The following is a 13831-nucleotide window of genomic DNA, read 5'->3' on the forward strand; positions in this document are numbered from 1 at the left end:
ATGAAATTGGTTCTGCTTGCTACAAGCAATCTGTGCTGATATATATATATATATATTGTTATATATGCTGATATATGATAATGGGTGATAATAGGAGGATGCCATCACAATGAATTAAGAATAAATAAAAATAAATAAAAAAAATTGCAAAAAACCCAAATTTTTGAATTATTATTCTGCCAAAATGTTGTTCTACCATGCTGCCCAAAATGCATAAACATGTAGAATCATCACGGATGGATTTGCGTAGGGACTTTTCAGGCCTAAACTGTGTTTTTTTTTTTTTTTTTTTTTCCTCAAGGGACAAGCTCCAGTTTTTTAGCTAGCATAATGGGTTGTTTTCTTTACAATCTAAAACAACTAAAGCCTATGCTAACAAAACAAAGGCAATAAAGTGATCTTGCCTTGCTCTAAACCATAAAGTCCCTAACCTCATTTTTCATACATCTACCTAAACTTTTGTGTTGCGATCTTTAAATAATGACATCCTTCTGAAAGCTGTTTCCCCTATAACCAGAATTTTCTCCATTGTCATCCTTCTAACATGACTCTCGATGAATGGTAGAGATCGTACGGGGCCCACAGATGATCGACCGGGCACGGCTTCCGTGAGTCCAATCTCAACCATGGCTTACCCTTGCCACTCCAATGCAGCAGATTAATAGGCCCAGGATGGAGCCCTCTACACTTGCCTTCAAAGTTATCACCACCAAGCCCATGCTGGTTCCAACCATGATGAACTGCCTTTATATTACCTGCCAACACAAGCAAAAAAGGCGGCAAAGACCCCAATTGGTATATCCTCTTTCTCTTCTGCACAACCATCCACTTCTCAACCTTGTGTGTATACCCTCCTTTTCTCCATCTATCTATGTCAAGCACCATCACTCCTGTGTTGAAGTAACACGCCCTTCTCCCTTCAAACACTTTGGCCAAGTTTTCGTCCGACCAGAACGCTTCCGTGAAGTAGTTTGTGATATTTGCATGGCAGTATTCTGGTGCAGCCACCACTTTATCCTCCAAATCAACCTCCCACAACTTCGCTATGTCATCCACCACGATAACATCCGAATCCAAGTATATGACACGGCTCACATTCGATGGGAGTATGTCAGCAAGATAGATTCTTGCATAGTTCAGAGGCTGATCAAGGGCTTGTCTAATGGACTTGGATATCTTGCCATGAACACGGCTCGAGTCAAACTGGTATAGCTTGAAGTTAAGGTAGGGGAAGGTGGATTTGATGGTGGAGAAGATTTCAGGCTCGGACCGGAGCGAAAGGAAGTGGAAGGAGACGTTTTCCGGGCACGTTGAATGTTGTAAGATGGATAACACTGCTGCCATTGTGCCACGGAGATAATTGGCGTCTAGGGTCATGACTATATGGATGGAGCTGGTGGTTTGTGACCCACATGTGTTGCCATTACGGAATGCCGGTGCCTCCCGGAAGATATGGACTCCGGAGGACGGTTTAAGGACAACGCCAATACGGATGGCAGTGGTGGTGGTGAAGAAGAGGAGGAGGAGAGACAGGAGGCCTAGGAGTGGGAGGTGGTGGGAAGAGCTCCAAAAGGCCATCCTGCCTAACTGCTAGGGTTTTTTTTTTTTTTTGTTTTTTTCTCTTTGTTTTTTTGGAGTTTGGAAGGTTTAGAGGGTTAAGAGGAGGATTTTTTAGCCATTATTGGGGGCAGGTTAAGAGAAGGTTTAGGGAAAAGGTTTGATATGGTTTGGTGGTAGCAATGGAAGGAAAGGGGTTGGGTGAGATTGTGAGGCATAGAAAAAAGGTCGGACTATTTTTTTTTTTTTTTCTTTTAAGGAGATTACTTGTTAATTTTGGAAAGGTTAATGCTACCACAGAGAAATGTATTGAGTTTGTGTCCTTAATCACCGTTGGATTATTGTACAAATAGTGATGTCAGAACAATCTAACGGTGATTAGGACCAGCGTTCAATGAAGAAAAGTGTCCTACTATATGAGATTTTTGTTCTTTTGAAAAACATGAAAATGGAAATTTACACACCTCTATATATTACACTTATAAGGAAATATATATATATATATTACGCTTATAGGAAGTAAGAAGTAAATTCACTCCGATTTTTTCTAAGTAAGAATCCTCGTGTGATCATCAGTTTAATTTGTCAGATTTTATTTTATTCTTTCCTTTATTTGTGTTGCTTTGATAGTGGAAAATTAAATATTACTAAGTCAGTTGGATATTTTAAGAATATAAGCGAATTCTGAGAGGTGTAAATGCAAAGCCCATGTGGGATGGAATTCGATCTCTGTGTAGTTGGGCTCAATTCACTAATTTCCATACTTTTATCAACAACAAAGAATGGGCTACAGCAGTTTAAAGGCCTATAATATCCACATATCCCTCCGTCCACTTGGTTTGGCCCATGTTCAAGTTTTGGCCCGTTTGAATTTTTACCATAGTGCGCCCCTGTTTTTTGGGCATAAGTATTTGGACAATTTCAATTCTTTACCTGTGAGAGTATCTCCATTGGTTGTGTGTATTTTTTATTTATTTATAAATATGATGTGTTATGATAAATTTATACAAAAATTTTGAATTATTTATTTTTAATTTAATATCTTTTGTGTAAAAATATATCCTTCAATAATAATCAATTACGTGTCATATCAAGACTCACATAACTTTTACACTGATGTGGCTGTGTAAACTTTACACACTGATGACGTGACAGTATATATTTTACACAAAATTATATTTTAACAGACTGCTGGAGATGCTCCGAAGATGTACTTCATTCTGATAGCCGATGTGGACCAATAATAAATTGACATGTTCTTTTTTTTTTATAAAAAAAAATAAATAAATAAAGAATAATATTTAGGTCCCTAGGGGACCTAAGAATTGTCCTAAAGTATTATTGAAAAGTTCCTCTTTTAGCCTATCCCCATCTTTAATATGTAGTCTCGACCCTTTCCCTCCTCTTCGAGGGTAGGGAAGTTATACCACTAGAGATCCTTTGATCATAAAAGCCTTCTATATTCGATTTTAATTTCATACTTCAAACTATGTAGTAAAAAGTACATCATTCAACTTATACCTAAATTCATCTAATTATAATTAACAAGGTTGTTATGATTGTGTTCATTCGAACTTCATGAAACCTAATTGAAATATTCAAAAGCCTAAGACCCTAATCATATTGTTATTTTTGAGTTAAATCATTGGTCATTGTTCAATCGAGTATGATCGACATTTTATACATAACTAGTGAGGGATATTCATTATAAAGGGCATTTTCGTAATTGCTGGGTAGAATTTGAAAAAATTGTTACCAGTCCAATTAATAATAGTCTGGCAGTGTGTTCCTTAATCAGGAGTCAAATTTAAGTTTGTATTAGATGGACAATTAAGGGTATCAAACTCACCAAGAGCATCCACATCCTATTCTGGTCATGAAGGGGCATTGCTGATAGAGGGCGTTTTTGTAATTTAGCTATGTGCATGCTTCTATGAACTATAATAAGAGTAATAAGCCGGTCTACTTAAATCATTTGGTTGGGTTTTCTCTAACTTTGGAGAGTTAGAGGCTTCTACTTATAACTTAGGTGCATGTATATATTAGATGTATCTCATGTCATCATCTTAATAATGTTAAGACACAACTGTCATTATTTAGTGTTAAGTTAAAAAGTTCAATCTAAAAAAATGAGATTAATGAAGTGTAAGATATAGTTAGGATTCGAATCTCGAATAAATAGGTGTGTATATTTCTTGTCAATAATAAAAAAAAATAAAGAAATTTTTTTTTTAATACACTAGATAGTTGAAATTGACCTTTATTATTATTACCCTCACTGATCGATACCACACCTCTCAAAAAAAGATGATATAACATTGTTCTAAAGGTCAACTAGTGATATAACATTTGACTTTATTTCAATGATAAACGCCTTTCATACTTCATGCGTTAAAATAGGTTTAGGTATTTAACTTCTAATTGAGTTTAAAATATATGTACCCATGAACGTTATCTATCAAATAATAGTGGAGTTATCTATCAAATAATAGTGGAGTAATAATAATAATAATAATAATAATAATAATAACAAGTGGAGGATAATTTATCAAAAAAATAAAGAAATAAAGAAATGCAAGCGGGGGTAGTATTGTTTAGGGCATTAAGTAACCTGGAAATAAAAAAGGAAGAAATTGAAGGGATTAAGGGAACAAATTAAGAAAGAGGCACGAGAGGAAGCATGCATGCATCACCCCACCCTTGCTAATCTAATCTAATCTAATTAAAGAAGAGATTAGTAATGATTTCGGTGTTAGATCAAATTAGATTCTAACATTGCATACTAAGAGCTCTTGTTTATAATGATCATATGTGCTTAAGTGTTTCTAAACATAAGATGTCGGTAATACTATTACTCTTATTACTAATCTCTTTTGGTCGGCTCTTCTAAAAGCCTAATCACCCTTTCCTATTATTCCTTGCATCAAAAAGTGAACCATACACATATGCTATAATGCTAACAACACCTTTTCAATATGGAGTATTCTTCTTAATCATATAGTGTGTGTATATATATATATAGAGAGAGAGAGAGAGAGAGAGAGAGAGAGAGAGAGAGAGAGAGAGATTTGTTGGGACTGAGATATATATATATATATATAAAAGGTTGGGGGATAAATGAAATCAAATGAAAGGGGGTGTAGTGAGTCAGGTATGTAGAAAGTTGGGTTAATGTAAAGATGACTTTTAGAGAAGACAGAGAGTTTGAAGCAGAGGGAACATGATGGCCTCCATGTTTACATATCCATGCTTCACTCCTTACTGACATTATCAACACTTCTAAAAGATACAACTTACCTTATGGGGTCTCAATGACATCAATCTCTATCTTAAAACTCTCACAACAACAAATCTTACTCTCTCTCTCTTAAAACTGTGTGTGTGTATGTGTGTGTGTGTGTGTGCAGGCCCTACCTACCTATAAGCATTTACCAAATGTTACTGACTCGTTAGATTTAGCCCAATCCGGCTCTTACTACCCAAACACCAAGAATGACACCATGTTAATGTCAGCATTACTGCATCCACAAACTTGGGTAGAATGATTTTAATAAATAAGGTTCTGCAATAAATCAGATGCTTTGACTCACTCACTTGTTAACCCACTCATGTTTAAATAGTTCATTTATTGGGACCCTAAATTGAGACTAAGATATCAAAATACACAAGTGACCACCAAACTCATTGGAACCTAAATACTCTTCTTAGGTTGAATAGCCTATTCGTGATCTAAATTTGATGTGGGACAAATTTTTTACTAGTAAGTCCTTCATTAATACTGTTGGACAACCCTGCCTATCCTTCCTTTCTAAGGACGACTCAATCGAGTGGGCGCTTGGCACCTTTATTAGCCCAAGGCCCTCTCTATTTGAATCCAATATGGGACAACAACCTTGCTAATATTATCCGCTTTTAGCTCTTTCGGAGCAGAGACTTCCCAGGAGGTTATCCATCCTGGTACTACTCTAGGTTAAGCATGTTTAACTCTATATTTCTGGTGGATTCACGGCCATCACGGCTTAAAAACGCGTTGTGTCATAGAAATGCGTCCAAACCCAGGCGATATAGGATTGTGCACCTATAGTTCGTCCAGTGTGATAGCTTACTGGTGCCACCAGCACATGTTTACACACATCTGCCCACAAGGTCGCAACAATCACCCCCCTTTGGGGCCCAACGTCCTTGTTGGCCATACTTTCGGTTAGGTCAGACTTTGATACCATTTGTAAAGACCCTCATCCTAGCCAGACACAATATTGTCCGATTTTGGCTTACCTGGACCAGGGACTTCCCAGGGGGTCACCCATCCTGATACAATTCCAGGTTAAACACGCTTAACTCATAAATTTTAGTGAGTTCACGACCATCACGGCTTTAAAATGTGTTGTGTCATAGAAGGGTGTTGAATCTACATATAACACTTGTTCCATCTACACCCAGGTGATGTGGGATTGTGCACTTATAGTTTGCCTAGTGTGGTAGCCTACTGATGCCACCTACACATACTTACACACACCCGTTCACAAGGTCGCCACAACTTGGGCGGGCGCTTGGCTTATTATCGGATCAACAATTGGGCCTATTCTACCATCATTTGTAAAAGATCGGGCATCTGTCATCCGACCCAAAAATCAAGCTTTTAGGCAGGATTGCCTACCTGCCATTAAAAGAACAAAAACCTCTAGCAAATGTCCATTATATTAGGAGGCTAAGGTCACTCTGCCAATGGAATCACACTCTTTATGAAGTGATCCCCACACTCCCATAACTCCATGCTAAATCCTCACTCCTTGCAAAAGTGTGGTGGAAGAACATGAATGCTCCACGAACACATTGTCCCGTTTGTAACGATTAATCCACATTCCTTGCAATCAAGAGGTTGAAAAGAAAAAAACAAATATGTTGTTCTGACCTGGAAAAGATAATTCGTAGTAATGTTTCTGCAATGTTGAGAACATTTCTTTAATATTACTCTCATGCATGGTATTATTTTTTTATTTTTTTTTTGGCATTCAAAAACCCTTTCAATAGCTCTAATGATGAATATATATATATATATATATATATATATATATATATATTTTTTTTTTTTCTTTCCTCTAACGTGAACTATAGAAGTCAAGAGAGTTTAAATACACCTGAGAGTCCAAATATTAGTTGAAAAAGAATTTTGAAAACATTATTGGACATCTCGAGAGATTTGATGAAAAAAAGAATTCAAAACATAGAGTCTCACACGTGTCAAGACAAATCTAACAAGTTTATAACTTTTCAATAGGTTTGACTATACAGGTAAATAAAAGTGCATAACCTCCAAGAGCACTTCAATCCGTTGGTAATTTACCAATCGTTTGGACTTTTACGGAATATTGCAAATTTTAAAAACTCTAACCCGTTGGACCGGATGAGCTCCTGAAATTATTAAATCTGGTTGGAAAATTTCCAACCAATGAAAAATAACCTTCAAAACATATTTTTTAAAGTCTTAATTCAACCAAATTTCTTGTCTATCGTGTTCTCACACGTACGCCTGTTTTCAATGCTGTTCCCATTTAATCAAGGTTGTTCTACTTTGAAAACCAAGACACAAATTAAAACAAAAATTACAACTTGATCAATTCATGTTGTTCTACTTTGAAGATCAAGACACAAATTAAAACAAAAATTGCAAGTTGATCAATTCAGATTTTGATAATAAAAGTTGGTGAACCAAAACTACATTTCTCACATTACCCTTTAAGGTGTACCCGTATCCCCTATTTGAGTTAAAAATTACAACCCCTGAATTCAAATTTTGACATCAAAATTTGTCAACCAAAATTCTATTTCTCACAATACCTTCTAAGCTATACCCTTATCCCGTATTTGGGTTTTAGTGTTATAACAAAATTAAAATTAAAATTAAAATTAAATGTTATTTATTTGACGCAGAGTAAAGTGTCATTTTTGACCTTCCATTTGTTATTTCATCCTGGTGAAATAGTGTCAATTGGATAAGAACGTAATCGAATGGGTGGAGGACCAAAATTGAAGATAAAAAGGACGTGAATAAGACAGCAACAACATATGTAGTGTTGAGTTCACTGCTAGTCAGCAGAATTACAAATATCCACACACATAAATATGTGTGTGTATATACACGCACTGGCACAAGAGATATAGAGAGAGAGAGGAGAGAGAGAAGTGATGCTTGCGTGGAGCAATCGAGAGAGATTCTGGGCGTGAAAGTAGAGAGAGAAAGCACGAGAGAAATGATATGTGGCGTGTGAGTTTTCATCTCTATCAAGAAGAGATTTGCTCACTGTGGCAGGGCTCGAGGCGTGGGATTGAGTATACTATGTATATACAAACACATATTAATATTTTAGTGTGTTTGTCTGTGGGGACACGAAGCAATACTGTGGAATTATAAGCACTTAAAACTTGTAACATGTCCTGTTTGCTTCAAATCTTGTAGGAAGCATATTGCCACCTAGGAGCAATCATTGAAGTGGGGTCCAATCATTTGTTTAGAACAAGATTAAATATAGGGTTTGTCTAATTCTGTGGTGCGATAACTCAATAATCTCATCATCGCCAACTTTGAGTATGACCATGTATAGTAGGGTAGAAAATTGAAAAGAAAATTACTAATTGACATAAAAAAAAAAAAAGAAAAAAAAGAAAAAGAAATATGAATGAATTACCATTTCATTTCTTACCAAAAAGGGAAGGTTTTGAGAATTTTACTGAAATTGAAATTTTATGAGATCGTGAATAACATAATCTCAATCTACATCGAACGGAAGAGGTTGATAGTTTTTATTTTTTTCTTTTTCGAATTTTGGAATTTGGAAGTAAAAAAAAAAACCTCAAAAGTGAGTTAAAAAGCGAAAATAATATGATATTGTCCATTGCTGATTTTGAGAAGTAATTTGATTAAGGTATTAGAAGTAAGCGTCATTTGTTTGGTAGAAGGGAAAGGTTAAGAAAGCGGAAGGAGAGAGGAAATCCCCCATTTCATATTCATCAATCCAAATGGTAGGTAGACTCTTGGTGCAGTTGCTAGTGACAAAGGTGAAAAATTAGACAAAAGCCAATGAACTTTTTTTTTTCGCCGCTTTTGTTAGGAATAAATGTCCGTGAACACAATTCAATCTTGAAAAAATTAACACATGGTTCGAAATTACAGTCTCGGTTAATTACAAACAATGCATTTGACTATATAATAATATGTGATTGACTGTGACTATGTATTCTTAGACATACAAATTTACTTCTATTCTAGAGATTGATTTGTACTCATTTAAATGCAAAGATTGCAAGCCAAGAAAACAGTGACAAAGGCTTGAAGACCGAACCATCCCACTTCGCAACCTGTAAATGGCACACCCAACTAAAACAGTGGTGGGGTGTGGGCACCACATTTGCACAATTCTTGTGCGCATGGTACAGTAGCACTCACAAATGCTCCTTAGTGCTCAAAATGCCCCTATATTTTGTGGACATATAATAAATATATATATATATATATATGCCACATGTGTGTAAATGCGCGCGTGCAGGCATGTATGGCGGCTAAAGTCACTTGTAAATTGTAACCATCCCAACCAATGACCATGTCGTGCCACATACAACCTAGTAGGGACAGCATGTTCATAAACTAAAATGGAGCTTCCAATACGTATGGGCCTATGTGTCAAGAAAACAGGGCACATGCTAGATGATGTGTAGCTATGTGGGGTCCATTTAATTTTTTTTTTGTGTGTGTGACCTACAAGTGGGACCCATCATGGAGTTGGGTAAAATGATTTGGGTTTGTAGAGAGGATGTGGTTAGTGTGGATTAAAAAGGTGGTCCAGTGGGTCCAAAATGAGATTAAGGCTATTGCTATATTCTTTTCTTTGTCCCTCTACTTACCTAGTTTCAAAACAATTGATATTAGAGGAAGATTTTGGTAACACCTTTTGATGTAAAAGGTATGATTTTGTTAAGAGTTAGGTCTGAGACACTTTTCAAGATTGATTTGGTCCAATACACTGTATCTATCTTAATCTTCAGTTGACCAATTTTTAATGTTAGATGTATATTTATGTATGTGTGTGCGCGCGCGCACACACATGGACGGTAAACATTGTCGTAATGATAAGGTTATGCATTCCGAAATTTAGAAGTTTGAAATAAGAAAATAACGGATGGATGTAAAATAATAATACATCTCGCTATCTTCAAATCTTAACAGAAGCATTGTGCCTAATCTTTTATATATACACACACATACGTACTCTTTCTTGCACTCCGCATACTTCAATCCTGTGATTTAAATTTAGCAATTTCATCATCTGATAGAAATTTAATTGGAGAGGATACAAACTCCGAGAGAATATATGATATGGTTCATGTGCAAGATATGGGGTGATCTCTTGTCCTGCGTGTGTGTGAAATATGTGTGCTTTGTGTATAAATTCGATTCTAAACATCATTGCCTGTACCATCTTTTCGACTTTCCACCAATTCTTGATACATACATGTCTTTCAAATTTCAGTTCTTTTTTTAATATCTACATACTATTATATCTATGTATATATGTGTTATTTAAAAATATACAGTGTACCATACTACAATAAATGTAAGCCTAATAAGGTGAATTGAACTACCAAAGTAACTTAAAAGCTAAGTATTTTAATAAGTAGGTATGCACATTACTAACTCCTAAAGCCAAGTAACAATCTTACTAAAAGTAGAAAAAAAATTATCTAATGATATATGCTTTTAACCAACTAAAAATGGAATAAATTATTCATATTACAATATATATAATATTAAACTTATATATATATATATATATATATATATCTCTAATAACTTAAACTTTCTCGTTATATATATAAACCCTATTTTTTTTTTTTGAGAGGAAAAAAATAATAATAAATACTATACAAAAAAAAAAAAAAAATTGATGATAATACAATGCATGCATGGAACAGAAGAATGATGTGAATGCTTTTGATTTCATGTACGGACCCCCCTAATTCATGGATACTCTCATAATTTAGCTGCCACGCCTGATTCCTTTTGTTTTTTAGTTTGGTTTTTTTTTTTTTTTTTTTAAATAAAAAAAAAAAAAAAAAACAATTGATGATTTTTTGGGCACGTCTTAAAAACCTTTTGTTACACCACAGCTGCCCACTTCTGCAAAGACAATGCTGTCCCCATCATACAAGTGTTTGTTTTCACCTCGCTCTTTCACTTCTTCACACAAAATCAAAAGCCATATTGGAGTGCTTTCTTGTTTCTACCGTGCCATAATTGAAAAACAGAGTGTCCTCTGTTTTCAGAGACTCTGTAGTGCTCATATCACTCACTCCATCCCAGATTCTCAGCTTCTCATCTTACATTATGTTTTGGCCTTTTGCGTCTATATATATATATATATATTATAGTATATATATACACAAACATATATATGTATATATACACAAACACATATATGATATATGTATGTACTATATATACTATGTGTGTTTGCTTTGTGTCCACTTGAGAACACCTATAAATGGAAAATAAGCTGACCTCCGCGTAGGAACCCTCTAATTATTATTGTCATGCATAGAAGCATCTTGTTTATAATTATGTCTCTGTTTCTCTAAGCTACCATGTGAATGACCAACATACATTTTGGTCTCTAGACGTGAACTTCCAGTTATAATCTTCACACTCTCAATATATAATAATCCTTATTTTTCATCTAACTTTTTCCAAACAAATTAAATTCAATGCACTAATTCCATACAACTGAACATTTTAATCGTTGAATAATTAATTTTGAATTAGCTCATGAATTAATTGCTGAAATACCCAAATGTAAATGATTAATAATGAAGCAAATCTTTGTACTACAAGTTACAATTTTGATTATGATCATCGAACAGTGACATATTTACAGATTTTCTAAAACAGGGTATATAGTAATAAGCAAAGAAGTTTTATGTGAGATGTGTAAAGTCGATTTCTACAGTATTAAATAGGAAAATGTGAGAAATATATATATATATATTAATAGAAGTAGAAAATGCGCGTGGGCATATATTCAGTTTCATGTTCCTGTCTGATGAAAGATCTCTCACACTAAAATGGACATCATCTTGTATTCATTATGCCTGCAATCATCATTCTTGGTTGCCTCAACCCGCATGCCCCCCCGTTCTCCCCCACTCTCTCTCTCTAACCCCCTCCCCTCTTTCTCTCTCTATGCATAGTCCCTATATAACACATACCAACCTCCACTTCTCTCTCCCACCACCTCTCTACCTATTCACCACACACAAATATATACCATAACCTCTCTCAATACATATTCGATCTCAAATTTCAATTTGATCATCAATTTCTTTTAATTTGTTGTATCCATCAAAATTCAATGGCTATCTCTGGTTTTGAAGGCTTTGAGAAGCGCCTGGAGCTCCACTTCTCTGGCGACGACCCCACCACCGGCATCATCGGCCTCCGGCAACTCGGCTTCGAGTACCTGGAGGAAGTGTTGCATGCAGTGCAGTGCACAGTAGTATCAGCTGTGGGCAACCAATACTTCGACTCCTACGTACTATCAGAGTCAAGCCTCTTTGTGTACCCCAGCAAGATCATCATCAAGACATGTGGGACCACCCAGCTCTTGAAATCCATCCGTCCATTGCAACACTTTGTATTTGATCACTTGGGTCTCACTCTCTCCATGTGTAGGTACACAAGAGGTAGTTTCATTTTCCCCAAGTCACAACCCTACCCTCACACAAGCTTCAAAGATGAAGTCTTGTACATAGAAGAGTGCTTGCCAAACCATCTTTGCTATAGAAAAGCCTCTGTCATGCCCTCCAAGTTGTCTTCTCATGCATGGCATATTTTCTCAGCTAGTGATGAGTCCCACATGGTGGTGCAGCACTTGCCCGACGTGTTATACACTCTAGAAGTGTGCATGACCGAGCTCGACCGTGTGCTTGCTCGTAAGTTCTTTCGCCGTCCCAATGATGGCAAATCCGGGGACATGGCCGGGAAGGAGATGACCGACATCACCGGCATTGGTGACATCAATCCAAATGCTCTTATTTGTGATTTTGGATTTGATCCATGTGGGTACTCTATGAATGGTCTCGACGGAGATCGGTACTCGACCATCCATGTCACACCGGAGGACGGGTACAGCTATGCGAGCTTCGAGTGCGTCGGCTCGATTTACGATGATTGTGACGATGTGGTGGGGATGTTACATAGGGTGGTGCAAGTATTCCGGCCGGGGACTATATCGGTGTCGAGTACTTGCACTAGCCATGAAATGTGGACACGTGTCACAAAAGCACTCGAGCCACTTGGATTGAAATGTCGGAGTTGTGCGGTTGACGAATTTCCAGCTGTCGGGAGCGTGGTTTTTCAAACATTTACAGCTCGTCGAAAATAAATACAATGGTGATAGTGACAACAACGGTGGCAGTGGTGGGGGATGTGGATACATTGTGAGGTTTAGAGAAGCGAAAAAAAGGTACGTAAGATTAGGGAGTTTTTAGGGTTTAGTTGAAAATTAAAAGTGATGAATCATCAATGTTGCATTGTAAGTTCATTGGATGGTGGATGATGAATGGTTGTGGGATTGACTTGTGTAGAAAGACAAAAAGTGGTGGGAAATAGGGATGAAGGGGGATCAAAAAGGGTGTGGGTTCATCATAATATTGCACCCCACTTATGTTTGTCACGCCTAAGATTTTGAGCTTGTGTATTAGTGGGAGGGTGAAAATGTGGTCATGTTGAGGTTATATGAACTTTTCTTTCTCTTTCTCTCTCTCTCTCTTTCTCTTACTCTTTCTTGGTGGTAGTAGTTTTCATTTTGATTTTTTTCTTTTGTCCTTTTCTTTCTTTCTCTCTCTCTCATTATCTTCTTTTATTTTCTCATCTCCCCACCATCTCTTTCTTTTCCTTTTAGCTTCTAAATTAAAGGAAAAAAAAAAATTACACTTGCCATTCATTTTCATCTTTATGTCATATCCATACATGTTATTTATGGTTGGCATATGATTAAAGAGACCCCACCACAGAAAGTGGACATCTATGCATGATAAAAAGAATACGACAGCCTTTAACTTTTGATAAGTTTGGCTATTTTATTTAATTATATAATCCGCTCGATCGTGTTTCCAAAATGTTATCCAATTTTGATGTGAAAACCATTCTTTATGGTGCCAAAGTGCCGAACTTGAACATGGCCAAGCATTTTTTCCATTAGTGAAACTTCTTTTCTAGTTTAAT

The 13831-nt window shown here is 36.2% G+C and overlaps 2 protein-coding genes across 2 annotated transcripts; one reads left to right on the forward strand and one right to left on the reverse strand.

Annotated features, from left to right (window-relative positions):
- Window positions 1-15: 15 nt before the first annotated feature.
- Window positions 16-1578, reverse strand: LOC132275205 (probable galacturonosyltransferase-like 4). Its single transcript, XM_059776623.1, has one exon. It carries the CDS (start codon window positions 1576-1578, stop codon window positions 532-534), a length of 1047 nt encoding a protein of 348 aa, XP_059632606.1. The 3' UTR covers window positions 16-531.
- Window positions 1579-11651: 10073 nt separating this feature from the next.
- On the forward strand, window positions 11652-13363 carry LOC132275206 (S-adenosylmethionine decarboxylase proenzyme 4). Its single transcript, XM_059776624.1, has one exon. It carries the CDS (start codon window positions 11958-11960, stop codon window positions 12987-12989), a length of 1032 nt encoding a protein of 343 aa, XP_059632607.1. The 5' UTR covers window positions 11652-11957; the 3' UTR covers window positions 12990-13363.
- Window positions 13364-13831: the final 468 nt, after the last annotated feature.

Source organism: Cornus florida, unplaced genomic scaffold (genome assembly GCF_030987335.1).
Source record: "Cornus florida cultivar Cherokee Brave unplaced genomic scaffold, ASM3098733v1 CherokeeBrave_3.0.0_Hap2_Chr09, whole genome shotgun sequence".
NCBI classification, from domain to species: domain Eukaryota; kingdom Viridiplantae; phylum Streptophyta; class Magnoliopsida; order Cornales; family Cornaceae; genus Cornus; species Cornus florida.